We start from the raw sequence: 27,874 nt of genomic DNA, 5'->3' as shown, positions 1-27,874 counted from the left end.
TAGACCAGATGCTGCCTTTTTAAAGGATGAAATATGTCTCTTCATCACAATGATCTCATGCATTACAATATCTCTTCCAATACAAATCAACTAACTTCAGTCTCTTTGAAAGAGACCAATCGCTCAGCAGTGACATGTGGTTCCAGCTTCTTATCGTTCCCTTTCCAGTTTTATTTATCTTAAAGTTTACAGGCAGCTGACTAAAATATTCATTATATTACTCAAATCCATTGTGTCTGATTTATATGCACTAAACATGAGCATAAATTCACCATCCAGCTCTCATAGGGAGCACAGGTCAAAGACAGGGCTATAGCACTGAACGCTGATGCACCAACTCATTCTCCTTTTGAGCACAGCTCCCTGCTGGGAGTGCAGGATCAGTGAATTTATCCTTTAATACCCATTCCCTTCAAAATGGAAGAGGGCAAATCCTCAACACTATCATTTGGCTTTTTTTTTAAAGACCGGCTTCTATTGAACTATTTTGTTCCTGACAATGGACTTGAGGAATCACTTTATTATTGCAGTTTAAAATATAAATGAAATAAAACTTAAGTTAGTATTCTCTCGGACTCATGCTTACTATTAAAATCGGGAACTGTGCCCATTTGATTGACTTGTGTCGGCCCATTTCTTAATGCACGCTAACTACCAAATATATTTAACTATCAGAAATAAAGGAAGTGAAATTCAGCTTTGGCAGTAACGCAAAATGCACGATAGTGAGTCGGCAGCCTATTTTACACGCCACACGATTCTCTTTTCCATTGACTTCAACAGGCTGCCTATTCACTAATGTCCATTTTGTGCTACTGCCCAAGTCAAATTTCACCCCCAATATATTCAAGCTCTTCATTACTTGTATGGCACTCCTATATAAACTTGTAATAGAGTACTTTGAACTAGAAGAAAGGTAGGAGCCAGTTTCTGCAATCGGTAAACCACTGGACAATTTCAACTTTTTTCTCTTGTCTCTTTTTTACTTCTTTTGTTTCTTTTATTCTTTTGTCCGATCGCAGCCCTGCCTCCGATCTATCTTTTCTTTCCAGTTTTGAAGAAGGGTTCGACCCGAAACGTCAACTCAAATTTCTGTCCACGGATGTTGCCTGACCTGCTGAGTTTTTCCAGCATTTTCTGTTGTTATTTCGGATTTCCAACATCCGCAGTATTTTGCTATCGGACAATTTCAACTGTTAAGTTTATGTAGAACTGCAACTTTATTAGGGAGGGGGAATTAATTAAGTGAAGGGGGATGATGTTTTCTAATTTTGAGATTGGATAACTGCATGCCACACATGCTAACAAAAAGCATTCAGTTTCTTTGTGGGTGAGCTATACTCTTTTTGAGAATTTCATCTTTCCAAACAGCATTTTGATATTCTAATCCCAACAAAACTTCAAATATTTTGGACTGGAATTTTGGTTGTCATGGGAGCCCAGTGTTCTGACTTCTGGACAACTGGGTTGACATCCAGTAGGGTATTCGTGTCCAGTGGAGTGGCGACCCCCATCACATCTAGCTGGTTCACCCCACCCCAGTCAGGCTAATAACCTGTCCACATTGTTACAGAAACACCCCAGAGCTTGATCTTCTGGATGCAAAAGCACTGGAAGAAATGATTTGCCTCGTGAACCACTAAGCATTGAAGAGAAGAAGAGGTTGTAGCAGGTTTTCCATCGACAGTACAGATGGCAAAGTCTGTCCTGGCTTGATTGTGGCATTTTACCCTTCCTACTCCTTACTGGCAAATTGAAACACTGAGCTTTGTGCAGCCATTGTATTGGGAAGTGGGTCTTTCTGGGTGGCAAGGCATTTTTGTTTAAACTACAATTATTGGCATCCAAAGCATAGCTGAAATCTCATCTGCTGAGGACATGAAAAATGCTCTGGAAGTATGAAAGTGTAACACAACAGAGATGAGGCCCACCTCCAGCTGGTCTTTCTTGGTGGAACTACCACAGTAAGTAGGAACAGTCAGCAACTCTGCTAACCTGCCCCTTCCCTACATTAGCTTCCTACTAACAGCATAGCATAGGACAAAAAAATTAAAAACCCGCTGATAACCTTATTTTAACTGCTACGGTCAGATTGAAAATGGAAAAAATGCCCCCAGTTGTCACCTATAAATCCTGTTAAGTATTTTTGTTATGGTTCACAGCACATTTTTAGTCAATTAGATTGTACAACATGATGATCATAAATTACCTAAACTACCTGTCAAACTTTCATAGGTTCTCAATGTATTTTCAGGGTTTCCATGATTTTTTTCAGGCTGAGGTGCAAGAAAATTCAAAATAGTGACATAAATATGGGTTCAAAAAATGCATGTTATTAATGAGAGTATTGGCCATCCTACTTTTGTCACCAAGCATTCTACAATTATATCTGCTGGTGTAAATTTCTATCTGACAGAATCTTAAAAGGAAGCCAGATACAGAAATTCACTGGTCTGACAATGATAAATATTGGAGCAGAGAATGAGCCAGAAAAGTAATCTTTTCTTATAGTTTCTAAGGAATTGAACTGTAAATTGCAGTGATCAAGTACCAGAGCTAAAAGTTAAAGTGATGAAAGGAAATTGTCCTTGATAAAAGTCAAATTAGAAGAATTCCCAATTGATCTACTTAAGTTGCTCTATTAAAATAATTTATTGAAACATATCTTCCATAAATGTGTTAAAAGATAAAAGATTAAAACAAGTAATTAAAATGTATCACAACATCAGCCAGAACCACCTGCCAGTCCCGACAGATGAAGGCCGCTTGTGATCTGAAAAGAGTTAATGCTAACAATACAGAAAGAACTTGCCTTTTCATATCCTGAATACACCCCAAAGCACATCACAATCAATGATTTTGCTTTAGGAGTGTGTTATGTCCGTGTAATAATAAGAAAAGGACTGCAGAGAATGGTACAACAGGTGTCTACTCAACGTGGTTCAATCTGCAAATGAAACAACAGATTACTACTCAGCGTTATATACAGGTGTGGTCACTGCCGGTACTACAGTATACATAAGCTGTAGAAAGTAGTTCCCCCCTTAAAGGTACATACATTACAATTCCTCCCCTTTTAGATTAACAGTACCATAACACTCATTTAACAATTAAATATCAAACTAATTACAATTAACACTTTTAACATGCAACATTAGCTGAAAATAGTCTATTTATAAATTCAGTCTTTGGGGAGGCTTCCTGATCCTTTCTGGATAGCGCCTTTCCCGAGTGTCTTGCTCTTGGTGCGGAGGCGATTCTGGGCCCCTGTCGTCGGTTGGTTCATCAGCTTCCGATGTTACTGTTTCTGGTGTAGATGCTACCTGTACATCGGGTTCATCACCAGGTACGTATGGGCGAGGCATGGGGTTGACTCGTTCCTGTGACTCTAGGATCTGGTCGGCATGGGGTCACACGATGGTCTCCCCAACGTCCACTGTGTACATTAGTGGCCCCTGCCGTGTGCATATCGTTCCTGGTTGCCATTTCTCTGTTCGGTAGTCGCGGGCCAAGACTGGTTGCCCTACATTGAAGCTCCTTGTCGGCTTCTCATTGATGTGCTGGAATTGCTTACTCTCAACATCTCTTCGTACATTTGGTCTGAGAAAATCCAGACGAGATCTCAACCTTCAGTTAAAGAACATCATGGCCGGGGCCTGGTTGGTGACTGCATGTGTCGCATTTCTGTAGGCTAACAGGAAATTGTCCACCTTATGCTGCAGTGGAATGTCGTCATCGCACATGGCCTTTACTGCTTTTTTAAAGGTTTGTACGAACCTCTCAGCCAATCCATTTGTGGCTGGATGATACGGGGTGGATGTGTAATGCCTTACCCCATTCCTTTTCATAAATCTTCGAAACTCTTCGGACACAAACTGTGGTCCATTATCAGAGCAAATATGCTCTGGCAAGCCATTCCTGGCAAAAATGGTCCGTAGGACTGCAATAGTTTTCTCCGTGGTGGTGGAGGACATTTTGATCACCTCAGGCCATTTCGAGTGCGCATCCACGGCTATTAAAAACATTGAGTCCATGAATGGACCAGCAAAATCAATATGCACCCGTTGCCATGGAGATGAGGGCCACTCCCATGGGTGTAGAGGGGCATGTGGTGGTGCATTTTGGACCTTCTGGCATCCTGAGCAGCTCTTTGTCAGGTCCTCGATTTGCTGATCGATCCCCGGCCACCACACATAAGCCCTAGCAAGGCTTTTCATTTTCACCCCTCCCAGATGACCTTCGTGAAGCTCATTGAGCACTCTCTCCCTTAACTTGGGTGGAATTACCACTCGGGATCCACACATCAAGGTCCCCTGGCATACTGACAGCTGTTCTCTTCTGGATGAGAATGCTGGCAACAGTGAGTCGCCATGTGCTGGCCATCCCTTCACCGTCAAATCATATACCCGAGACAGTGTCGGGTCATTTCGGGTCTCCTTCTCTATACCAGCGTTAGTTACTGGCAAGCATTCAATTATAGTCGAATGAAATATTTTGACAGGATCCACTGCTGGTGCTTCCTCCGCAGTAGGCAGTGGCAGGCGTGATAGCCCATCAGCGTTTCCATGCTGTTTCGTGCCCTTATACTCGATTTCATATTGGTGCGCCCCTAGAAAAAGGGACCATCTTTGTAGCCGTTGCGCAGTCATCACCGGAACGCCCTTCTTTGGATTAAAGATGGAGACAAGTGGTTGCTGGTCAGTCAGCAAGGTGAACTTCTGCCCGTGCAGATAGTGATTGAACTTTTTCACTCCCCACACTAGGCTGAGGGCCTCCCTGTCAATCTGGGCATAGTTACGCTCGGCTGAGGTTAGTGACCGAGACGCATAGGCTACTGGCCTCTCCGAGCCGTCCTGGAATTTGTGCGACAGCACCGCTCCAATGCCATAGGGTGATGCATCACACGCCAACCGAATTGATAGTGCTGGGTTGAAATGAGCCAACACCTCTTTTGATGTGATCAATGCTTTGCTCTTCTGGAAAGCTCGTTTACATTCGTCACTCCACTTCCATGGTACCCCCGTTTGCAGTAGGGTGTTCAGTGTGTGTAGTACGGTAGACAAATTCGGCAAGAACTTATGGTAGTAGTTCACCAGCCCGAGGCACGACCGCAGTTGTGACACATTTTCCGGTGCTGGAGCCTTGACTACTGCCTCAATCTTTTCAGGGGACTTATGTAACCCCTCTTTATCAATAACGTGGCCACAATACGAGATCTGCTTCTGGAAAAACTCGCATTTGTGGCGATTAGCTCGGAGCCCATATTCCTTCAATCTAGTGCGCACCTGCTCCAGGTTGGCGAGGTGATCACTGTCATTTTCGCCCGTGACCAGGATGTCATCCAAATAACACTAGGTCCCTGGAATCCCTTGCAGGACTTGCTCCATTGCCCTTTGCCAAATAGCCGGAGCTGATGCTACCCCGAACACCAGCCCGTTGTACTGGTAGAGACCTTTATGAGTGTTGATCGTGAGGTACTGTTTCGAGGCTTCTTCTACCTCCATTTGCAGGTACGCCTGGGCCAGATCAATCTTAGTGAAGCGTTTCCCTCCAGATAGCGAGGCGAAAATATCTTCAATCCGCGGAAGCGGATATTGTACAGTGTGAAGGATTGGGTTCACTGTCACCTTAAAGTCCCCACAGATGCGAACCTCCTTTGGTTCCCCAGGCGTATTACTCAACGACCTCTTCATTACAGGAATGATGGGTGTAGCCCACTCGCTCCAGTCCACTTTGGACAGTACTCCTGAACGTTCCAAACCTTCCAGCTCTGCTTCGACAGCTGGGCGGATCGCATAAGGCACCGGTCTGGCCGTAAAAAAAACTTTGGGCTTGCATTTTCCTCTATTTTGATCGTCGCTATTATGCCTTTTAGTGTTCCGAGTCCCTCCTGGAACACTTCTTGTGCGTCAGTTAGCATTTTTAACAGTCGACCAGGTGTGACGTCGTCATCCTTTTTGGCATCTACAGTCAGTGCTTGTATGGAATGCCAATCTAGCTGTATCTTCCGGATCCATTCACATTCTAGCAGTGGTGGTCCTCCATCTGGCAATACATATAGGTCCATTTTTGGTGTTTCCTTGCTGTTATATATAACGTTCACCCTTATTTTTCCTTTGGGGTAGACTTTTTGCCCCGTGTATGTCTTCAAGACAATCTTTGTATCTCTCAAGGGTATATGTGAGAATAGCCGCTTGTAGTCCCTTCGGTTTATGACTGTTGGGGCTGATCCTGTGTCAAATTCCATTTTCACTTGGACTCCTGCTATCTTGAGCGTGACCCAGATAGTTGGGTGATCCTCCGTTGTGATCACATTGGGCCAGAAATTCCAGGCCAGAAGCGTGAGTACGGTCGGCTTACTCACGCTTCTGGCCGTTGGAAATGCCGGCGTTCAGCATGAACAGCGCATGCGGGGAACGCCGGCATTTCCAGACCTCGAGCGCGTGCGACTGCACAGGCAGCGCTTGCGCAGTGAACTTCGTGGATTTCATTCATGAAATCCGTGAGGGTAAGTCCTTAGAAGTTACACTTGTAAAAAGCAAGTGTAAAGTTGTTCATTGGCTGCGGAGGAAGATATATTTTATTGTGGAGCTTTTGAAATGCAATATTTTTGTTTGGGAAAGGGAGGGAAGTTATTTTAAGAAATTTTAAGTAAGTTTTAAAGTTTAAATTTTTTTTTTTTTAAAGGGTTTTCAGAACGGTAGGTAGAAGGAGCAATTGTGGCTGTGTGAATGGAATGTGAGAATGAGTTATGTATGTATGTCCATATATATTCCTTTACGTATATGTATGTATGTTTTATATTCCTTTACTAATGTGTATGAATGTATGTTTTTAATTATGATTTTCCAATAAGTTACTTTCTCTGAAAGTCATAATTAAATAATACATTCATACACATAAATAAAGGAATATATACATAACACGCAAAGGAATATATACAGACATACATACTTTCAGAAGCTCCACGATAAGAAATATCTTCCTCCGCAGCCTGTGGAGCAACTGTACCCATGCTTTTTTCATGTGTAAGTTGTAATGACTGGACCTCACTGAAAGCATTAATGAAAGCGGCGAATTATACTGCGCACACGCTGCCTGTGCAGTCGCACGCGTTCTGCCTCTGAACCCCTTCGTTCAGAGGACAGGAAATGCCGGTTTTCCCCACATGCACTGTGAATGCTGAAAACCGGCATTTCATCCGGCCAGATGCGTAAGTACCCCCGACCGTACTAGCGCATTTGGAAGGGAATTACTGGGCCAACATTTTACATGTCAATAAAATAAAAAATTTAACAATTGCACGACTTGCCCCCTCGCATCTGCGACTGAGGGCCCAAGGAGGTGCATTGCGCAAGAGGTCATCATCGTACGTATCCTCACACTGTTCCCTTTGGGGAACTGCATGAAGTGGTGGAAGCATTTATGGCCGTGATTAACGCTCATTCCATGACCGTAACCATCTTTGAACCAGCCATTAGGGTGGTTAGTCCTATGGCGGGAGGGTTTTACGGGCTCCCACAACCCATCTGAGGTGGGGGGGGCCACCAACACCCACGGACGCAAGTATCCCGCTGGATGTCCACCCAGAATTTAAAGTTGGAGCTCCGACTCCACTTGCCGGGACTGTCTGGAGTGGGGTTCAAAACCCTACTCCTTCTGGCCCAGCGGCGGGGATGCTTACTGCTACGCAAAAGGCCCACTCCGCACAAAAGGTGACACCCATACGTTTCCTGCGCCTTTTCCCTCCCCGTGACTGGAGCCCTATGCTGCCATTTCACGTTGCTAATTGGATTGGGCCTTTGTCATAGCGGTAGGATCCCCGCCGCTGGGCCAGATCAGGGTAGGGTTTCGAACCCCGCTCCAGACAGTCCCGGCAAGTGGAGTCGGAGCTCCGGCTCTAAATTCTGGGTTGACATCCAGTGGGATATTTGCGTCCGTGGGTGTGGGTGGCCCCCCTCCTTGTATAGCTTGTGGGAGCCTGTAAAACCCTCCCGCCATAGGACTAACCGCCCTAATGGCTGGTTCAAAGATGGTTACGGTCACGGAATGAGCGTTAATCATGGCCATAAATCCTTCCACCACTTCATACAGTTCCCCAAAGGGAACAGTGTGAAGACACGTATGACGACGACATTGCTAAATAAATAAATGGAATTTAAAAAATTCTTTTAGGGCTTTTAAAAGTCTTTAAATTGCTTTAATTCTCTTTAAAACTACTTCAGATTACTCAAAATAATGTAAACATTTTTAAAAGTTTATAAAAGTTACCAAAATCTTCAAAAAACTTCCAAAAACCTATTTAAACTGCTGCTTTGCATGTAAAAATCCTTAGCAGCTTGACAGAAACATTGGGGGCGTGTCCAGTGAAACTGAGACCTCAAGGGGCGTGTCTCACTTACACTGCACGTTCCTGGCTTCGCGCTGGCTGCACTCCTGGGCGGCGTGACGTCATACACTGCCCGGGAATGTGCTTTCTATTTCTGCAAGTTCAGGCATCCCAGAAGCTGATCGGCACGAGCGCGGGGTAAGTGCAAATACGGGGCTTGCATGCGCTGCAAGCCCCGTTCTGGAATTTCTGGGCCATTATGTAGTTTCAGACAACCCAGCTCCTTGCTTCCGGAGTCTTTATCAGTCTTCTGTTAGTCTGAACTACTCTCCGTCACCTTATGTACCTTCTTGTACTTCTCCTGTGGAGATTTCTTGCTGCTGGTTTTCTTTCCCGACCTGCAGACTCTTGCTATGTGTCCTACTTTTCCACACTGTCTGCACACTTTGTCCTTGAACCAGCAATCATTATGGTCATGTGTTGTTCTGCCGCAGCGATAGCACTTCACTGTTCCGTATGACATTTCATTTGTGCCATATTCTTGCGGTCTCCGTTGTATCTCTGCAGCGCCCCATGCTGCTGCTTCGTGTGATACTGCAATGCTGAAAGCCTTGTCCAGCGTAAGATCCTTTTCTGATAGAAGCCATTTCTGGGTTCCTTCACTTTGAAGCCCACACACAAACTTGTCCCTTAAAGTATCTGCTAGTCCCGTTCCAAACTGGCAGTGTTTCGATAGCTTGCGCAGTTCCGTTAAATACTCAGCATTACTTTCATCTTTATGCTGGTTCCTTTTGTGAAACTTAAATCTTTCTGCTATCAGCAGCGGTGTGGGGTTTAAGTGGTCCTGTAGGATTGAAACTATGTTTTCAAAATCCTTTTCTACTGGCTTCTCTGGGGTTACTAGGTTTCATAGTAAGCCATACATTTTTGCACCCATTGAATTCAACAATACCAGCGCTTTCTTGTCATCTGGCACTTCATTCGCCTTGCAGTATACTTCTATGCGTTCGACATATGTCGTCCAATCTTCGACTTCATTGTCGAACGCTGTGATACTGCCACTCTTCGGCATTTTTGGGTGTGGTTAGACTGGCTTAAAATGGCATCTCCCGCACTTTCCTTTCTTCCCCACTGCGGCTTAAAATGGCGCTCCCGCGCTGCTGCCAACACCGCTCTCGGCGGTCCTCGTGGCAAATGGCAACGCCCTGTGGGTTTCGTGCGCTGCTCCTGCGCTGCTGCCAACGCCACTCTCTGCGGTCTTGGTGGCAATGGCAGCACCTCGCGTTTTCCTGCGCGCCTCTCTCCCCCATTGACACTGCTCGGCCCTTGACCACCGGCTGCGCTCTGCTCTCTCTCGCCTCTCTCCCCCGTTGACGCCGTTCGGTCCTGAACACCGGCTGCGCCCTGTGCACTCTGCCCTCTCTCTCTCCCCCGTTGACGCTGCTCAGCCTTTTTCTGTGCCGCTCGGTCGGGCTCTAGCCCGTCGCTGTCCGGGAAGGGTCTGCGCAGTACCTGTTGCCAGCCCGTTTCGCTGGACCACCATGACTGGAAAGCCAAGCCTGGCTCTCGACAGCCTCCCCTGCGATGCTCAAATCTCCGCTGGATGACTGGGCGGTTGCCCGTGGTCGACGCCCGTGCTTCTGGACTCGACCTTCTTCCACTGTTCTTCAGGAGCGAATCCCTGGGAGGTGATGCAGAGTTGCAGGTAGGTTCGAACTTGCTCGTCGCCACTGTTATGTCCATGTAATAATAAGAAAAGTACTGCAGAGAACGGTACAACAGGTGTTTACTCAACGTGGTTCAATCTGCAACTGAAGCAACAGATTACTACTCAGCGTTATATACAGGTGTGGTCACTGCCGGTACTACAGTATACATGAGCTGTAGAAAGTAGTTCCCCCCTTAAAGGTACATACATTACAGAGTGCAGTCACTGTTATTATGTAGTCAAATGCAGCAGCCAATTTGTGCACAGCAACAACCAACAAACAACAAATGAGGTGAATGACCAATGAATCTGTTTTTGGTGGTGCTGATTAAAAGAATTGGTTGAATTAATGAGACATTTACTTCGCTAATGCAGCAGTAAGGTTGTACAAGTTGAAAAGTTTTACTTTTAAAATTAGTTAACAGTAAAATATTCCACCAAATAAAGATTCAGCTGACAGGGCTATTTCATTTTCTTCCAATTTAACTCGTGGTTCAGACCGTTATTTTTGCTGAGTACACCTTTCTTGTGTTTCAAGCAAAATTTCCAAAGGTTCAGTGAGCTCCTTAGCAGGAGCTGCAGGGTTAGAACGGGATAATATGTGGTTACTGAGGTTAATATAGACAGCAATGTAATATTCCCTGATGTGTTAAGGGGACATATTTGCTGTGTTTGGATAAAATGCAGGCACTTTTAACTAAAAGAATCTTTTAATAAAAAGAGGTACTTCTATGATTAATGTGCAGTAATTATGCTCACATTTATTCTGACAAGCAAGCACATTTCTGTAATTGCCTTCTTCAGATCTTGTCAGCTAACGAAGAGGCCTTAAAATTAAATCAAGCACATTTGTACTTTGAAGTTGTTGCAGGTTTATATTCCTGCAGTCTAAAATACTATGAGATGACACAAATTACCTAAAACGCATGTTATTAAAGTCAAAGACTTCCCAAGCTAGACAAGCATTTTCTGTCCTATAAACGTTAATGATATTCATGCAATTCTGTTCCTTTGTACTCTTGCCGCTTGCAAGCTGATGATATGAAAGTTTGTGCAAGGAATACTGTGCTCCCTCATGGCCTGTTGACATTGCAGCACAGCATATATCTTGACACCTGTGTGGCAAAAGGTTCAAATCTGGGAAGACATTTATATTGCATTATACAAGCTATATATGTAAAGGGTTTTGTTGGATTGGATGTTCAGGTATGACACTTGAGGAAGCTGATACACTAATATGCTCTGAGACCAGTTGCTGTTATGGGAGACTCAACAGTTAAATTGGTGATATTCTATGCAGGTAGTTCACTCCTTTGAGGCTAGTGTTTTGCAATAGGATAATTTTTAACCTGTTTTTTATGTACATGCAAATGTACGATGCAGGTCATGTGCAATGAAGTACAGACATTAGCTTAGAAATTACTATTGGTGGTACTAGTGAGTGAATGCTTAATGACACGCTTGTGTATGCTATTGTAATACTTCAAAATAAATAGATTAATGCTAGCATTTAAATAAGAGTTAGAGGAGGTTCATATCAATGTGTTAAGCATTCGTCCACTAATATTGCTAACAGCATGATGACACACATTGTAAATAGTAACATTACAACTAGCAAATCATACGTGGGTGGAAGTGTTCATTCAGCTACTGTCTTTTGTTTATACTGATAAGTATCTGAATTTGTAGTATCGCAAGTTCAGCCCTGAACTATAATTTGGTACAATGACGATTAAATGACCTGGATTTTCCAGTATTGGCATGATTTATGCCAACATGGTTTTTGGTTGGTCTTAGACTGAAATGGAAATAGGCTGTTTACACCCAATATTTCAAGGTCAGATCATTAGCAAAATTGCAGGTGCAGATTCAGGCATGTCTAGGGAGCACGCTAATTGTGGGAACAGAAAATTGCTTGGAAGTGAAATTAAAGGGAAGGAACAATTAAAGGAGAGTGTAATCAGGTGATAAAAACACAATGCTTTAGTTAACATCAAAGATAAATCCCCAGGCCCAGACGAGATGTATCCCAGGCTGCTGTGTGAGGCAAGGGAGGAGATTGCAGGGGCTCTGACACAAATTTTCAGAACCTCTCTGGCCACAGAGGAGGTGCCAGAGGACTGGAGAACAGCTAACGTAGTACCATTATTCAAGAAGGGTAGTAGGGATAAACCAGGGAATTACAGGCCAGTGAGCCTAACATCAGTGGTAGGTAAATTATTGGAAAAAATTCTGAGGAACAGAATTAGTCTCCACTTGGAGAGGCAAGGATTAATCAAGGATAGTCAGCATGGCTTTGTCAGGGGGAGATCATGTCTAACCAATTTGATTGAATTTTTCAAGGGGGTGACTAGGTGTGTGGATGAGGGTAGTGCAGTTGATGTAGTCTACATGGACTTCAGTAAGGCTTTTGACAAAGTCCCGCATGGGAGACTGGTCAAGAAGGTAAGAGCCCATGGGATCCAGGGCAATTTGGCACATTGGATCCAAAATTGGCTTAGTGGCAGGAGGCAGAGGGTGATGGTCGAAGGTTGTTTTTGTGACTGGAAGCCTGTGTCCAGTGGTGTACCACAGGGATCAGTGCTGGGTCCTTTGCTGTTTGTAGTTTACATTAATGATTTAGATATGAATGTAGGAGGTATGATCAGTAAGTTCGCAGATGACACGAAAATTGATGGAGTGGTAAATAGCGAGGAGGGAAGCCTCAGGCTACAGGACGATATAGACGGGTTGGTTAGATGGGCAGAACGGTGGCAAATGGAATTTAACCCTGAAAAGTGTGAGGTGATGCATTTTGGGAGGACTAACAAGGCAAGGGAATACACAGTGAATGGTAGGACCCTAGGAAGGACAGAGGATCAGAGGGACCTTGGTGTGCATGTACATAGATCCTTGAAGGCAGCATGACAGGTAGATAAGGTGATTAAAAAGGCATATGGGATACTTGCCTTCATTAGCCGAGGCATAGAATATAAGAGCAGGGAGGTTATGATGGAGCTGTACAAAACGCTAGTTAGGCCACAGCTGGAATACTGTGTGCAGTTCTGGTCGCCACACTATAGGAAGGATGTGATAACATTGGAGAGGGTGCAGAGGAGATTCACCAGGATGTTACCTGGGCTGGAGCGCTTCAGCTATGAAGAGAGACTGGACAGGCTGGGGTTGTTTTCCTTAGAGCAGAGGTGTACAAAATTATGAGGGGCATAGATAGGGTAGATAGAAAGGAATGTTTCCCCTTAGTAGAGGGGGCCAATAACCAGGGGGCACAGTTTCAAGGTAAGGGGCAGGAGGTTTAGAGGGGGTTTGAGGAAACACTTTTTCACCCAGAGGGTGGTTGGAATCTGGAACTCACTGCCTGAAAGGGTGGTAGAGGCAGGAACCCACACAACATTCAAGAAGCAGTTAGATGAGCACTTGAAATGCCATAGCATACAAGGCTACGGACCAAGTGCTGGAAAATGGGATTGGAATAGTCAGGGCTTGATGGCCGGCATGGACACGATGGGCCAAAAGGCCTCTTTCTGTGCTGTATGACTATGGGCTGGATTTTGTCAATGGGGAGCTTTTGGAGGCGGGACTCCCACTTGTTGGGTTTTAGTCCTGCCTCCATCGACTTGTGGCCAACCCACGCTATTTTCCCTTGATTGACCTTGTTAAGCCCGCCCAGCAGGCTTAGCAGGCCAATTGAGGGAAAGCCAGTTACAGGTGACGTCAGTGAGTGCCGTTTCATCTATCAAGAGCTTTTGACAGATGAAATGTCATCGTTTGACAGCTCTGTGAAGCTGTCAATCACTGACAATCTGTCTTCTAAGTTGTGTCTTTACTCAAGACTGAATTAGAAAGCCTTCCTGACCAGAAAGCAGAAGGCTGCAGCTTTTGACAGTTCAGCGGCCATTCTGCTTTCTGTGCCGGTGAGCTGAGGTACTCCCGAGACCTGAAGAGAGGAAGCCTGCAGGAAGAAGTAAAGGTAAGTAAAACTTATTAAAACACTTTACACACACCTCACACACTTACCTCTGCACACATGCACCCATTACTCACCTGCACACCGTACATCTCGGCCCCTCTGACCCCCGCAGACCGACGGCCCGCCTCACTGACCCTGACGAGGTTCGGAGCCATCGGGAAGCCCACACTTCAGGGCTCAAAATAGGGATTAGCCAAAAAACTGCCTGTTAACTACCTGTTAACAGGCAGTTAATTGGCATTAATCCCCTTCCCACCTCGAGGAGGCGGGACCTGGCACGGGTCAGCCACCCCCCTCCTGGCAAGATGGCATGGAGGTGGGTTGGGGGCAGGTTGGGCACCCGCCCCCAAATTTTGCCATTTTCCCGGCAGTCCTGCCTCCAAACCCGCCTCCCCAGGGCTGGCAAAATCCAGCCCTATGACTCTATGACAAAGGCCATCTCAACCTATTTGCAGCCTTTGCCAAGGCTGAAGGTGCAGGGGCCTAAGAAGACATGGACAAAAATGAAAGGAAAGGAAACCCATAGTGCAGGAATGAGCCAGGAGGCATATGATGGAGCAGCCCAGTTGAAATGGAAGTAGTGCTGCATGAGGTGGCCATAAGAAGGATTTCCATTTGCATAGCACCATCCCCATAAGTCAGCATTGCAGTATGCTTGCGGGTAGATGCAGCCACATTATAGATACATTTGACCATTAATGTCACTGGATATGCCAAAATTATGCTGCATGGTAGCTGCAAGTCTCCTTGTAGCAGATGACACAGCTCTGCTTTTGCCTCTCTTTGTTAGTGTAGACCATGAGAAGACAGTTCCTCATAGTTATTGCCATGTAGGTATGCCAGGGTCTGTACATAAGTTTGGTGGCATCTTTACAAATGCCATCAGTCATCACTGGATCTTGATCACCCTGGCATGTTTTCTTTCTTGCAGTGCCACTTTGTGTTTGCAGTTGTGTATGTGTGGGTGGGCACAGAGCATCTTTCATATACCTTGGCCTGCTCGGCATCCCTCCAAACAGGCCAGATAAGGGGTTAGCACTGGGAAACGCATTGCTGCCAGTACTGATGCAGGGGAGGAAATAATTTATCTCAATTGGCAGAAAGTCTCAGCAGAACCTAATTGCCAATACGAGGGGAAAAAAGAAAAACAGTTAAGAAATGGACAAAATGCGTTTACATTTATATTTCTGTGCCCTTTCCATGACCGTACAGCAATGCACACAGTGTCCGAAATAAAACAGGGGAGCTGGACGCCATCATGCGTTGCGAGAAACCAGACATAGTAGGGATTACTGAGACATGGCTGCAGAAAAATCAGGACTGGGAATTAAACATTGCAGGGTATAACATATTTAGAAAAGATAGAGAGGGAAACATGAGAGGTGGAGTAGCTGTACTTATTAGGGATAACATAATGGCAGTAGAAAAAAGTGACACAGCTATCAGCAAGACAAAAATAGAATCCATATGGATAGAGATTAATGGGCCATATATTCCGATCGCTGAAAACCGGCATATCCGATCTGTCAAGAATGCTCTTGACAGGTCGGATGCTGCCCTGGAGAAGGGCCTCTGCTGGGGGAGAGTTCTGCTTTCTGGAGAACCTCTGCCCACAGAAAACCCTTAGAAATCTTACGCCTAATAAAAGCAGGCATAAGGCCTGCTTTTATTAGCATATAAGAGTTGAAAAAAGTTTTTTTTTTAATTTCACTCATTTATCATTTAAAAATACTTTTAAAAAAGGTAAGTTTATTTTTAGACCCGTAAAAAACTTTAATTATTTTTTTAATTCAATTTTTGTTTAAAATATTGAATTTATTGTATTTTCAACTAATTTTAAAAATGTGATTTAAAAAAAATTTTATTTAATGTTTTATTGTGTTTTTGGGGTGATCTCCATTCATATATTTGACAGGTCTATCTGTCAAGTGTATGAAGGGAGATTCCCTTTTCCTGTTGGCTCCCCATGGCCCACGTGATCCCAGGGACGCTTGCGAACCGCATGCGCCTCTGGGATATGTGGGCCCTGCGCATTTCCAGTTGGAGAGGCCCAGGACCGGAAGTATACGCACCTTTGGAGCCCTCAGGTAAGTCCGTAGATTTTTTCCAGATCGGAGGCCTCCGCATGCAGGAAGCCTCTGATCAGAAAATACGGACAAATAAAGGATCAATCACAGTAATAGATGTAGTCTACAGACCACCTAATAGGGGAAGGGAGGTAGAAGAAGAAATATGCAGACAAATTAGGGAAATGAGTAAAAAACATAGAATAATAATTATAGGGGATTTCAACTACCCCGATATTAATTGGACAGAAAAGGTAGGTAAAGGGGATAAGGTAGTGGAGTTCCTACAATGTGTACAGGGCTCCTTTCTAAACCAATATGTAAAAGGCCCAACAAGGGAGGATTCACCATTAGATCTAGTAATGGGAAACGAAACAGAGCAGATAAGAGAAGTAAAAGTAGGGGAACATCTAGGCAATAGCGACCATAATATAATATGCTTTAATATGATAATTGAGAAGGACATAAGTATGATGAAAACCAGGTTAATAACTTGGAGAAAAGCTTATCTTGAGGGGCTGAGAATAGAATTTGGGAAAATAAAATGGGCAACAATATTGGCAAACAACGATGTAGAACAGCAATGGGAAACATTTAAAATGGTATTCAACAGAGTGCAGGAACAATATATTCTGCTAAAAGGAAAGAATAAACTAAACACTAATGAGACTCCATGGATGAATAAAGCCATAAGGGAGCATTTGAGGGTAAGGAAAGAGGCATACATTAAGTACATAGACAGCAGGGGTGCACATGATAAGGGAGAATATGAATAGATTAGGAGTGAAGTAAAAAAAACAATTAGGAAGGCAAAAAGGAACTATGAAATTAAATTATCAAGGAACATAAAACAAAATAGTAAAATATTTCACAGGCACATCAATAAAAAAAGGAAGGTTCAGATGGGAATAGGGTCATTAAGGGATAGACAGGATAATACACAGGTAACGATAGAGAGATGACAGAAATATTAAATAATTATTTTGCTTCAGTATTTACCAGGAAGATAGAACAGGTGGACTTTACATCAGATGATGAGATTAGTAATGAGATAAGTGCATTTAAAATAAAAAGAAGGGGTATATTAAATAAACTAATCAAACTCAAAGAGGATAAAACCCATGGTCCGGAGCGATTGTATCCACGCATTTTAAAAGAACCTAGGGAAGAGATAGCAGATGCATTACTACACATATTTAATAATTTGTTAGAAAAAGTTGTAGTGCCAGAAGACTGGCGGATAGCTAACATAATACCTATATTCAAGAAGGGTGATAGAACATGTTCAGGGAATTATAGACCAGTCAACTTAACATCAGTGGTAGGAAAAATTATGGAACCCCTACTAAAGGAGAAAATAGAAGAACATCTAGAAACCAAAACTATAATAAGGAATAGTCAGCAGGGATTTCAAAAGGGAAAGTCTTGCTTGACCAAACTCATTGAATTTTTTGAAGAGGTAACAGAGAGAGTAGACAATGGTAAAGCAGTGGATATAATTTATCTAGATTTTCAAAAGGCCTTCGAAAGTGTACTCCATAATAGGTCAAGGTCAGAGAATGCAGAGTCAGGGAAGAAGTAGCAGAATGGATAGCTAGCTGGCTTCAAGACAGAAAGCAGAGAGTAAGGGTAAGGGGTAGCTATTCATAGTGGCAGAAGATGGTGTTCCACAAGGATCAGTGCTGGGACCAGTGTTGTTCACAATTTACATTAACAATTTAGACTTTGGAATCAGAAACACAATTTCTAAATTTGTGGATGACACCAAATTGGGGGGGATAGTCAATACTGAGGTGGACTGCAACAATTTACAGGAGGACAGTAATAAACTTGCAGAATGGACATATCATTGGCAAATGAAGTTCGACACAGATAAATGTGAGGTATTACATTTTGGTAGGAAGAATAGGGAGGTCACCTATTACTTCGAGGGTGCGAGTCTAGGTAGGGTAGAGGGACAAGGGGATTTCGGAGTACAAATACACAAATCACTAAAAGTTGCGACACAGATTAGCAAGGTCATAAAAAAAGCAAACCAAGCACTAAGGTTTATTTCCACCTGTTCTATCTTCCTGGTAAATACTGAAGCAAAATAATTATTTAATATTTCTGCCATCTCTCTATCGTTACCTGTGGTATTGTCCTGTCTATCCCTTAATGGCCCTAAACCTGTATCGAACCTTGGTTAGACCACACTTAGAGTACTGTGTACAGTTCTGGTCGCCATATTATAAAAAGGATATAGAGGCACTGGAGAAGGTGCAGAGAAGATTTACAAGGATGATACCAGAAATGCGAGGGTATACATATCAGGAAAGGATGAACAGGCTGGGTCTCTTTTCTCTTGAAAAAAGAAGGCTGAGGGGTGACCTAATAGAGGTCTTTAAAATTATGAAAGATTTTGATAGCATGGATACAGAGAGAATGTTTCCAATTGTGGGGAAGAGCATAACTAGAGGCCATCAATATAACATAGTCACCAAGAAATCCAATAGGGAATTCAGAAGAAACTTCTTTACCCAATGAGTGGTGAGAATGTGGAACTCGCTACCACAGGGAGCAGTTGAAGCGCATAGTATAGATGCATTTAAGGGGAGGCTAGACAAGCATATAAGGGAGAAGGCAATAGAGGGTTATGCTGATAGATTTAGATGAGGAAAGACGGGAGGAGGCTCGAGTGGAGCATAAATGTCAGCATGGACTGATTGGGCCGAATGTAATCCTATGTGACTTCCAGGATACGAACTGCCACCTAACAATCCCAAACACCCATTTAATATGACCATCCTTTACTTAATGCCCCTGCATACCAGAATGGTGGAAATCACATTCAGGATTGATAACCCTCTAAAGTAATACCTGTTTGAGGCGGATGCTTCTGCTGCTGTTTTGCCCTGCCCACTAGACAACATGCTGGGACGCAAACCCACCGAATTGCCAGCAGGCTGGCTGCCAAATTAGTACTGCTGCACCAGAAGCCAGCACCAGAAAATCTAGGATTGATTTGACCTAATTTCTAACTTCAAAATACAGTAGTCAGGTGATTTGTAACATCCAGTTCACTAGTCCCTGTGTAGAGTGAGGTGCAGCGCCAGTCCGTGGAATGGCTTTATCAGTAGAGATCTGCAAGAGTCTGCAATTTTCTTGTATCTGCTGACTTGGCTGGAAGTTCACCATTATGCTGATAAAGGACCACAAAAAGGGATGATTCAGAGAGTATCTTTTGATAACAAATAGATACATTGACTATGTTACAATGAGATTTATATGTCATAAAAAATAAATAAGTACGAGATGCCACTAGAATATGTTGCAAATGTAGTTTCATTACATCAATAAATGAAAATTTTTTGAAAGAAGAAATAAAAATGGAATTTTAAAGTATCATTGACAGATATAGCAGTTTTTAACGATATTTTTCCTTTTTATGAGTTTATCTGTCATACTTCAGCAGAATAGAACACACTATTTTGCACTTGAGATGCTTTCAGAGCAGGATAATTTTGTGGGTTTTCTGTTGTCATGGTGACAATACTTATCTTTTGTAATACTCCTTTCCTTTGAACTTACATCATTACAGCCAGCTCAATCAATTCAATTCTAGTTAAGGTCTTTTTTCAAAAGATGCACTATAATCCACTGGAAAAGCATTGTTAAATTAATCTGAGGATCAAAGGTAAGATTGCATATATTTCATTCTGGGGATGAAGCACATTTTAAAACCTGTCAGAAAACAGAGAATGGTGGATCTTCTCCACAACCCTAGCTCTGGCCTTTGAACTTGAATGGTATTCATGACACACTGTTTCTTTCCTGAAATGTTAACCCTCCTAGGATTTTCTGTTTTTATTTCAGGTTTTCAGCATTGGGATTTTTCTTTCAAGGATAAATTCAGCAATCCGCACTCCCAGCCATGTGCAAAGGGAGCGTGAGTCGGCGTTTGTGCCACAACATTGTAACAGTGATTCTCTAGCCCACACACTTCAAACATACTCCCTGCAGGATTGCAGAATTTACCTATTAATCTCTTTATTATCTTGCCACTTTCAAGGTGATAATGTTGAAATACCATTATCTCTGATGATCAGGTGGTGGTGTATTATGTTACGGGCAATACCTATAGTCACAAGTTCAAGTTTTGGAAGAAGTTCAAGCAGCATGATGAAAAGCCCTGCATGGAAAGAGTAGCCCCACCTCATTTAATATTTTCACTTGAGGTTTGTTCATTTTGGTTCAAAATGGAACAGGATTTTCATGTTTCTCAAATCTGAAAGAGCAGCTCTGTAGTGTAATTTCAATGGCTTGAAAATTATGTGAGATATTCTGACCTGATAAGCACTCCCACCACACAAAGCTCTGCGTCAGGATCTAATTTGTAAAATCTACTACTATGTATTTTATTGCGCTTCCAAGTTATCTTAAACTTGGGCTGATGAAATTGCTACCATTTAAAAGTTGTCAGCCATGACAGTAATTTTGCTTCTGTGGACTTCATGTTCAGTATTCCACCAGAGGAACGTTTATATAGACAATCAGATGTAACATCAGAAATCAAACAGATTTAGACCTTCAAAAGCCAATATAGACATGATGAACTGAGTCAGACCCAGCTTTAAGTAGACTGACCACCAAGCTTCAGATCATACCAGGATCAATTCAAAAACAGAATTTTCTTAGCATTTCCCAGAATTACATCTGCAGTCATCCCAGACGTGCATCCAAACTGTTGCCAGAATGGCCGCGATTTTGCAACTGGATGTGGCTTGGGAGCGGGTCAGCTGGTTTCCAGGTTCCAGTCCCGCCCCCAACTGCATTCAGCCAACGAACGTGATTTTACGTCGATTGGCCTTGTTAAGCCTGCCCTGCGGACTTGCCGGCCAATTAAGAGGAAGCTGGTCAGATGACGTCATTTGATGACGCATTATCTGCCGGTTTTCTTAAAGGGACCATGCACAATTTTTCTTTGACAGCTCATTTCTCAGTGTTTGACAGCATTGAGGTGCTGCAAACACTGACACTGACTGTTCACAGGTGAGCTCTTGCACCTAGGCTCTCCAATGACTCCTTCCATAGGCTAGAACGGATGGCAGCTGCAGGTGAGGTTACATAAGCGATCTGTCACTGGTGAGAGAGGTTCTCCCAATGAGGTGGGACTAGACAGCCAATTCAAAACTTGTTACCTACAGAAAAGTGTAAATACATTCAAAATGATTTTCCCAACATTCTCTTACCTCTGAAACTCACCAGTGCACCATTGGATCCTTCACATCACTTCTGCAGCTGTTATCAATGCAGAAACATTACAGCAGACTCACAACATGCCACACTTACATGACATGGTGTCTGGATGTCGGGGAACCTGAGGCAGAAGCAGCAAAATTCAAAAAGAGCCTGTTAACAAGTATCAAGTGCCTGTTAACAGCCAGGTAAGTGGCTATAATCCTCTTCTCACCGCTAGGTGTCGGGTCCATGCGCAAATCGGGGAGCCGACACTTGGGAAGGCTGATTGGAGGCGGGTTGACAGCGGGTTTCCTACCTGCTGTCAATCTTTGCGATTTTGACAGCGGTCCCGCCTCCAATCCCGCACTCTGAGGACCAGCAAAATTCCGGCCAATGCGTGGGACAGGAAGCAATCATGCTCCCACTTCACCCACTCCAAGGTCAAGGTTTTCAGCTGCACATAAATTGGATGGAAACCTGGCAGATGAGGAACGTTCCCCAAATTGTGACCCCGCCCAACCACTACAACTGTGCTGTATTTCCATTTCCCAGGGGTCAGAATTTTTAGCCAATTGAATCCAAATTAAGGTGCCTGCTAACCCAGCATAAACACATTCCAACTCTCCTTGATAAACATTCACAGTTCATGTTATCAATACCTGCCCCACACTAGATTGAAGCTCCAATCCATCAAAGAGAATTATCTTTGGAGTTTGCAATTCTGTTTCACCTATTGTCCTGACAGACAAATTTATCTGTTCTAAGGATGCATTTATATTCCACTGAGTGAACTGAGAGCGAAAACTCCCAAGTTCACTTCTGATCTTTCATTCCTAGTATTAAAATTAGTTTAAATCCCTTTGACTTTCTGATGTCATGACATTGCCATGTTTCTTGTAACTGGCTGCTGAAATACAGTAAAACACTTAATGGGCTGGAAATTGTGGTCGGAGGCTTGCCACCCGCAGATGCCTCCAAACCGCAAGAAAACTCTGTACTTACGTGATGGCTCCGGAGCGTCAGACTCTTGCGGTCATGGGCCTGCAGGCTTAGGCCCATGCATCCCAGGGGTGCATGCGTTTCGCAAGGGATGTCCATGGGATCACGTGGGCCAGGCCAACCAATGACAAAGGGGGGATTCCCATTATGCTTATTTACATGCGGAATCCCCATAAGCATAATAGAAATCCCCTAAAAAATACAATTTCACAACACTGAAATACAAGTAAATAATCACAGGTTCAAAATTAATTAAAATACCCTTTAATTAAACATTTAAAACAAGAATTTAATTTTTTGAAAAATAAATGTAAACATTTTTAACTGGGACAGAATTGATTTAAGCTAATTTTAAATGTAAGTGAATGTTTAAATCATTTTAAAAATGTTATTTTAACATTTATTTAAACCCTTACGCTGGTAAAAGAAGGCCTTACACCTGCTTTTACCAGGCGTAAGGGTTTGGTGGGTATTCGCTGGGCAGTAGTTGGGCAAATAGCACAATTCTGCGCCAGCACAAGTGAATTTACAGCGGATGGGTACAATCTGTCAAGGAGAAACTTGACAGATCGCAAGTTCTGGATTTTCACGCAGGCGCAGCGCATGTGGAAACCTAGAACTTGCGGGGCACTTAATGGCGTATACGGGCCAGTAAAGTTTCGATTTACCATTATTCTAAATTGTGAATTTGTTCAAAAAGGATATGGTGGACACTAACCAGAGGGAAAAAAGGAAAGAAATGGTGGAACTGAAGGCAGGATCGAAGAAGTGGATTTTGAGGAGGTTTTTTTGATAACTGGGAGGCAGCGGGAACTGGGTCGAGTTTTCCAGAAGGCAGCTTTCAGACATTTCAGAAACAAGAAATATCGAACTCTTCAATCTTCCTCAATGATGCCAATTGGCCCATTAAATCTGTTCCTTTCAGAAAGCAATTATTGGATAAAGAACACTAGAATTTTGCAATTCTGAAATATTCCATTCCTCCATGTCTTAAAATTTACCATTGTTCCAGGCCATTACAGAAATGTCAGTCTTCTTTATTACTGTCATCCAAAGCAATACAGTACCTCACAGTGTAATCCATTTCAACCTCAAAAGCATCCGTGAACATCAGCCCCCTAAACGTCTTGCATTTTTGTCACTCAGATAACAAAAGTGAAAATAATTAAAAGTATAAATTCTGCAAATACTCAGATCCAAAGTAACACTGCCCTCTCCATGTTGGAGATAAGTAATCCCAAGCACAATTGAATGAGAAAGATTGCAAATGGTTCTCTTATTCTGCAAAACCTCCTGAACAAAAAAGAAATGAACCAAACAGTAATTTTCATCTGATATGAAGATTATTTATTGTCAATAAAACTTTATGTTATAAAGAGTAAATCCTGTTACAAACGTATAGACCTGAAATGAGGCTGCTGGATACCAGTGTAACACAATCTTAGAAGAGAAAAGGTGCACAGGAAATTTAGATCAATGGCCTCAGAACTGAACCTGCCGGTGACCTCTAGCACTGACCCTGTCAGAGCCAGGAAAGGACAGCTAATTTAGCATTGATCAGGCAAGCACCCAAATGCCCTTGACAGTGCCTGCCCACCATTGGGGGGTTGTGTCCAGCACCCACCACAATCAAATTCCCTTTAACCCCTATGTAAGGAGATCAATAAGAATTTTTTTTTTTAATCTCCCGTCTTCGGTGGTCTGGGCCATTTGTCTGGACCCGCCCACCCCTTCCCCCACTATAGCCCAATTATGCCCATCAAGAGGCTGGTACACCTCATCTCACTGGGCACTCTGGCCTAAAAAACTAAAGTGGGTTCCAAAACCTGGGAAAAGTGGGGACTCTCGGCACAGGGATCCTCACACACTCCCCTCGACTCCACCTCTGATGATATTTGCCTTCTAAACAGCAGGCAGCTCCCACCCTCCCCACCCTCCATAGGGCATGCCGGAACATCCTGTAAAAATGGAGACCCAGTGCAATTGGAGCCCTGCCCTTTTCTGGTGGGTTTTGCTGGTCTCTCTTATGACAGGAGCCCAGCAGAAACCCAAAGGAAATTGGGGCTAATTACATAGAGAGTCATAAAGATGTGGAATGGACTCCTCAGTGAGGCAGATATTGTGTAAAAATTAAAGCAGAATTGGATAGGTATTTAAGTGGGTGATTGAGGGGTATTAGTTTTTACAACTGGCCAGTTCAATTGCAGGGTCTTTTCTCATCCTGTACTTTCCTGTGCTCATATGCTAATATCTCACATCTTAATTTCAGGATCATAGAGTAATATTTAATGTATACTAAGTTCTCACAAAGTAAATATATATAAAATACAACCATGTCAAATACTATTCATAATTCTGCAAAGTGACTGCATGTTTATCTGTATCTGAGGCCTGTGATGACACCCAACTTTTGGTTCTCAGTCAAATGGCAGTTCGTATTCATTCCAATGGCACATTTTCCAGCTTCGTTACTGTGCAGAATTTAATTGGTGCTTTCTACAGAGATCCATATTCATTTTCCTATCCGACCTGTTTGCTGCAGGATTCGCAGAGATGATGTCATTTGTGGACTGTTGATTTCTACTGAAGCTGTAGGAACCAAAAATCTTCCTGTGAAATATTTTTGTATAGGACATACTTCAAAGTATTGTGAAAAGGTTGGCACGTTCTGAATTCAATGCAATCTGCAGGTTATTTATCAAAAGCAGTCTTCCAAACAACCACATTCCTTGCTTTTCAGGGTTTGCCAGAAGGACAGTCAGCAGCTTGGGACATTGCCAAGAAAGAGGAAAACCGCTCAAAGAACAGATATGGGAATATCATTGCTTGTAAGTGTAAGCTGCACTGAATGGATACGTTTCATAAATATCCAGTCTATAACCTTGTCTACCTGATGAATTCTTCCAGATAAAGATCAGCTATGAGAACTAAGCAGTAACCTTAATGAAAAGTGCTTGATTTACAGACCGCTCACAATTACTAGTCAGCCTGGTTTGAAATGAATTACCCACCTACCCACCAGCCCCTACAAAAGAAATCAGTATGAACTATACTGAGTAAAGTGAGAGCAAATGGTAGTAAGAATGCTTTTAAATCAATGCTGTAAACACAGTGGGGTGGACTTCCCTTGGTGGGCAGCCAGCGGGCAGAGCACAGTCACTGGGCGTCCAATAGTACCAGCATTTGGCTGACTATATCGGTTGGCCACAATGTCTGCCACTCCCCTCCCGATTACCGCCAGCACTGCCTCCTCAAGGGGACTGATCTCATGGAGTCGTGCTGCCCCTCCCCTGATCAGGTCCTGCTGGTGCCTATTATGTGCTAACTTGTCCTAGAAGAGAGAGTGGCGATTGTGAATGAGTGTATTGGCAGGTGTGTTTCTGTGATGCCTCGTATGGTTGTAGAGCTTGTGTCTGAGGTGTGGGTAGTGCCTCTGAAGGATGCAATATTGTGGGTTGTGTGAATGTCAGGGTTTAGTTAGATGGTGGATGAACTGTGCTGAGGTTGTGATGTTGGTGGTGGTGCAGTTATTGAGAAGTGTGTTTGTGAGATGGGATCTTACCTTGACCACTCGTGTCAAATTGTAAAATTTTTTGCAGCATTGGAGCCATGTCCTGGGGGCAGTGCTGCTGGCTTTGACCTCCTCGGTGATCTCCTCCCACATCTGCCGCATTAGTTGCCTCTGTGGTCTCCTTCACCCCTGCAAGTACAGGACATCCCTCCTCCGCTGTACCTCCTCCATCAGGGCCACCAGTGGAGCCTCTATGAACCTGTGAGCCCTCTCCCTCGGTCCCTGAGCCATCCTGATACGTGCTGTATTCTGTCAGTTAGCGCATTCCACACCTTCAGTGGAAGTGCATGTGTGGAGGCTACATATACCGCTTCACAAAAATCGCTCCTAATCAGCACTTGAGTGCTAAATGTGCAGGTCTCTGGTTTAGCACCTCCAGGCACGTTTAAATCATGGTAATCAGCAATTAGCCCCAAAATTGCGGGCTAAAACCAGACTTTTAAAGAGGTGTGTATTATTAGCACAGTGCCTGTCTTCACCCTTTCCACAAAATAACCCCCGTTATGTTTACACCTCTGCCCTCTTCAGCATATTTGTAATGTAGTTTACCTGTTGAAGCTCAGTTATGTGTCAGCAAAAACCCAGCAAACCAAGAGAAATATATTTTTGTTTGTAATCGGTTATAACATAAGGCATTCAAAAAGTGAACACACTTCGAAGAGATTCTCCTGACTTACATCCTCCAAAATTCCTTCATTGTACAGTGATGAAATCGAGGATATGCAGTACTCTAGAACTGGGAAGTAGTTAACAAAAAGAAAGAACAGAAAATGCTGGAAATACTCAGCAGGCCAGGCAGCATCCGTGGAGAGAAAAACAGAGTTAACGTTTCAGGTCTGGGTCCCGTCATCAGAACTGGAAAAAGCTGGAAATGTAACATATTAAGCAGGTGCAGAGATGGGGCGGGGGGGGGGGTGGTGGTGGTGTTAGTTAGGAGGGGAGGAAGGAATTGAAAGAACATTCTGTGAAAATGTTGCAAATGGGAATGGCAAAATCATACAGCATGAAAAATGGGGGCAGGGATTATTATCTGAAATTGTTGAACTCGATATTGAGTCCGGAAGGCTGTAAAGTGCCTAATCGAAAGATGAGGTGCTGTTCCTCAAGCTTACGTTGAGCTTCATTGGAACAATGTAATAGGCCAAGGACAGAGAGATCAGAGTGGGAGTGAAGTGGAGAATTAAAGTGACAGGCGACCGGAAGCTCGGGGTCACCCTTACGGACTGAACGGAGGTGTTCCGCAAAGCGGTCGCCCAATCTGCGTTTGGTCTCCCCAATGTAGAGGAGACCGCATCATGAGCAGCGAATACAGTATATTAAATTGCAAGAAGTACAAGTAAATCGGTGTTTCACCTGGAAGGGGTGTTTGGGGCCCTGGACAGTGGGAAGGGAGGAGGTAAAAGGGCATGTGTTGCATCTCCTACGCTTGCACGGGAAGGTGCCAAGTGAAGGAGAAGGGCTGTTAGGGGTGATTGAGGAGTGGATCAGGGTGTCGCGGAGGGAGCGGTCCCTTCGGAATGCTGAAAGGGGAGGTGAGGGCAATATCGAGTTCAACAATTTCAGCTAATAATCCCTGCCCCCATTTTTCATGCTGCATGATTTTGCCATTCCCATTTGCAACATTTTCACAGTATGTTCTTTCAATTCCTTTCTCCCCTCCTAACCAACACCACCCCCCCCCCCCCCGCCCCATCTCTGCACCTGCTTAATATCTGTTACCTTTCCAGCTTTTTCCAGTTCTGATGAAGGGTCCCAGACCTGAAACGTTAACTCTGTTTCTCTCTCCACGGATGCTGCCTGGCCTGCTGAGTATTTCCAGCATTTTCTGTTGTTATTTCAGATTTCCAGCATCCGCAGTATTTTGCTATTGTAACAAAAAGAAAGGCTAGGTTCTCCACTTTGGCAGAAAGCTTGTGTGTTGGGCTCTACACACCTCAATTCTCCTGACAAAATCTTTAGTTTCAACCTAATTAACATAATTGTGATGAGCACCCACATGGATTCCTGCCTCCAC

At 43.6% G+C, this 27,874-nt stretch overlaps 1 protein-coding gene across 8 annotated transcripts in view; it reads left to right on the top strand.

Moving 5' to 3' along the window:
* The window catches only part of ptprt (protein tyrosine phosphatase receptor type T), a 1,756,894-nt gene that overhangs the window by 1,604,338 nt on the left and 124,682 nt on the right, over positions 1-27,874 (top strand). For all 8 annotated transcript variants that reach the window (XM_086005548.1, XM_086005547.1, XM_086005549.1 and 5 more), the window contains one exon: positions 25,030-25,117. In XM_086005548.1, the coding sequence (XP_085861674.1) occupies positions 25,030-25,117 (88 nt within the window). The remainder of the gene's footprint in view (positions 1-25,029; positions 25,118-27,874) is intronic.

The sequence above is a fragment of the Somniosus microcephalus genome, chromosome 13, assembly GCF_052327205.1.
Source record: "Somniosus microcephalus isolate GS21.2 chromosome 13, FLI_Smic_1.0, whole genome shotgun sequence".
NCBI lineage: Eukaryota > Metazoa > Chordata > Chondrichthyes > Squaliformes > Somniosidae > Somniosus > Somniosus microcephalus.
This window is presented reverse-complemented; position numbering and strand designations above follow the sequence as displayed.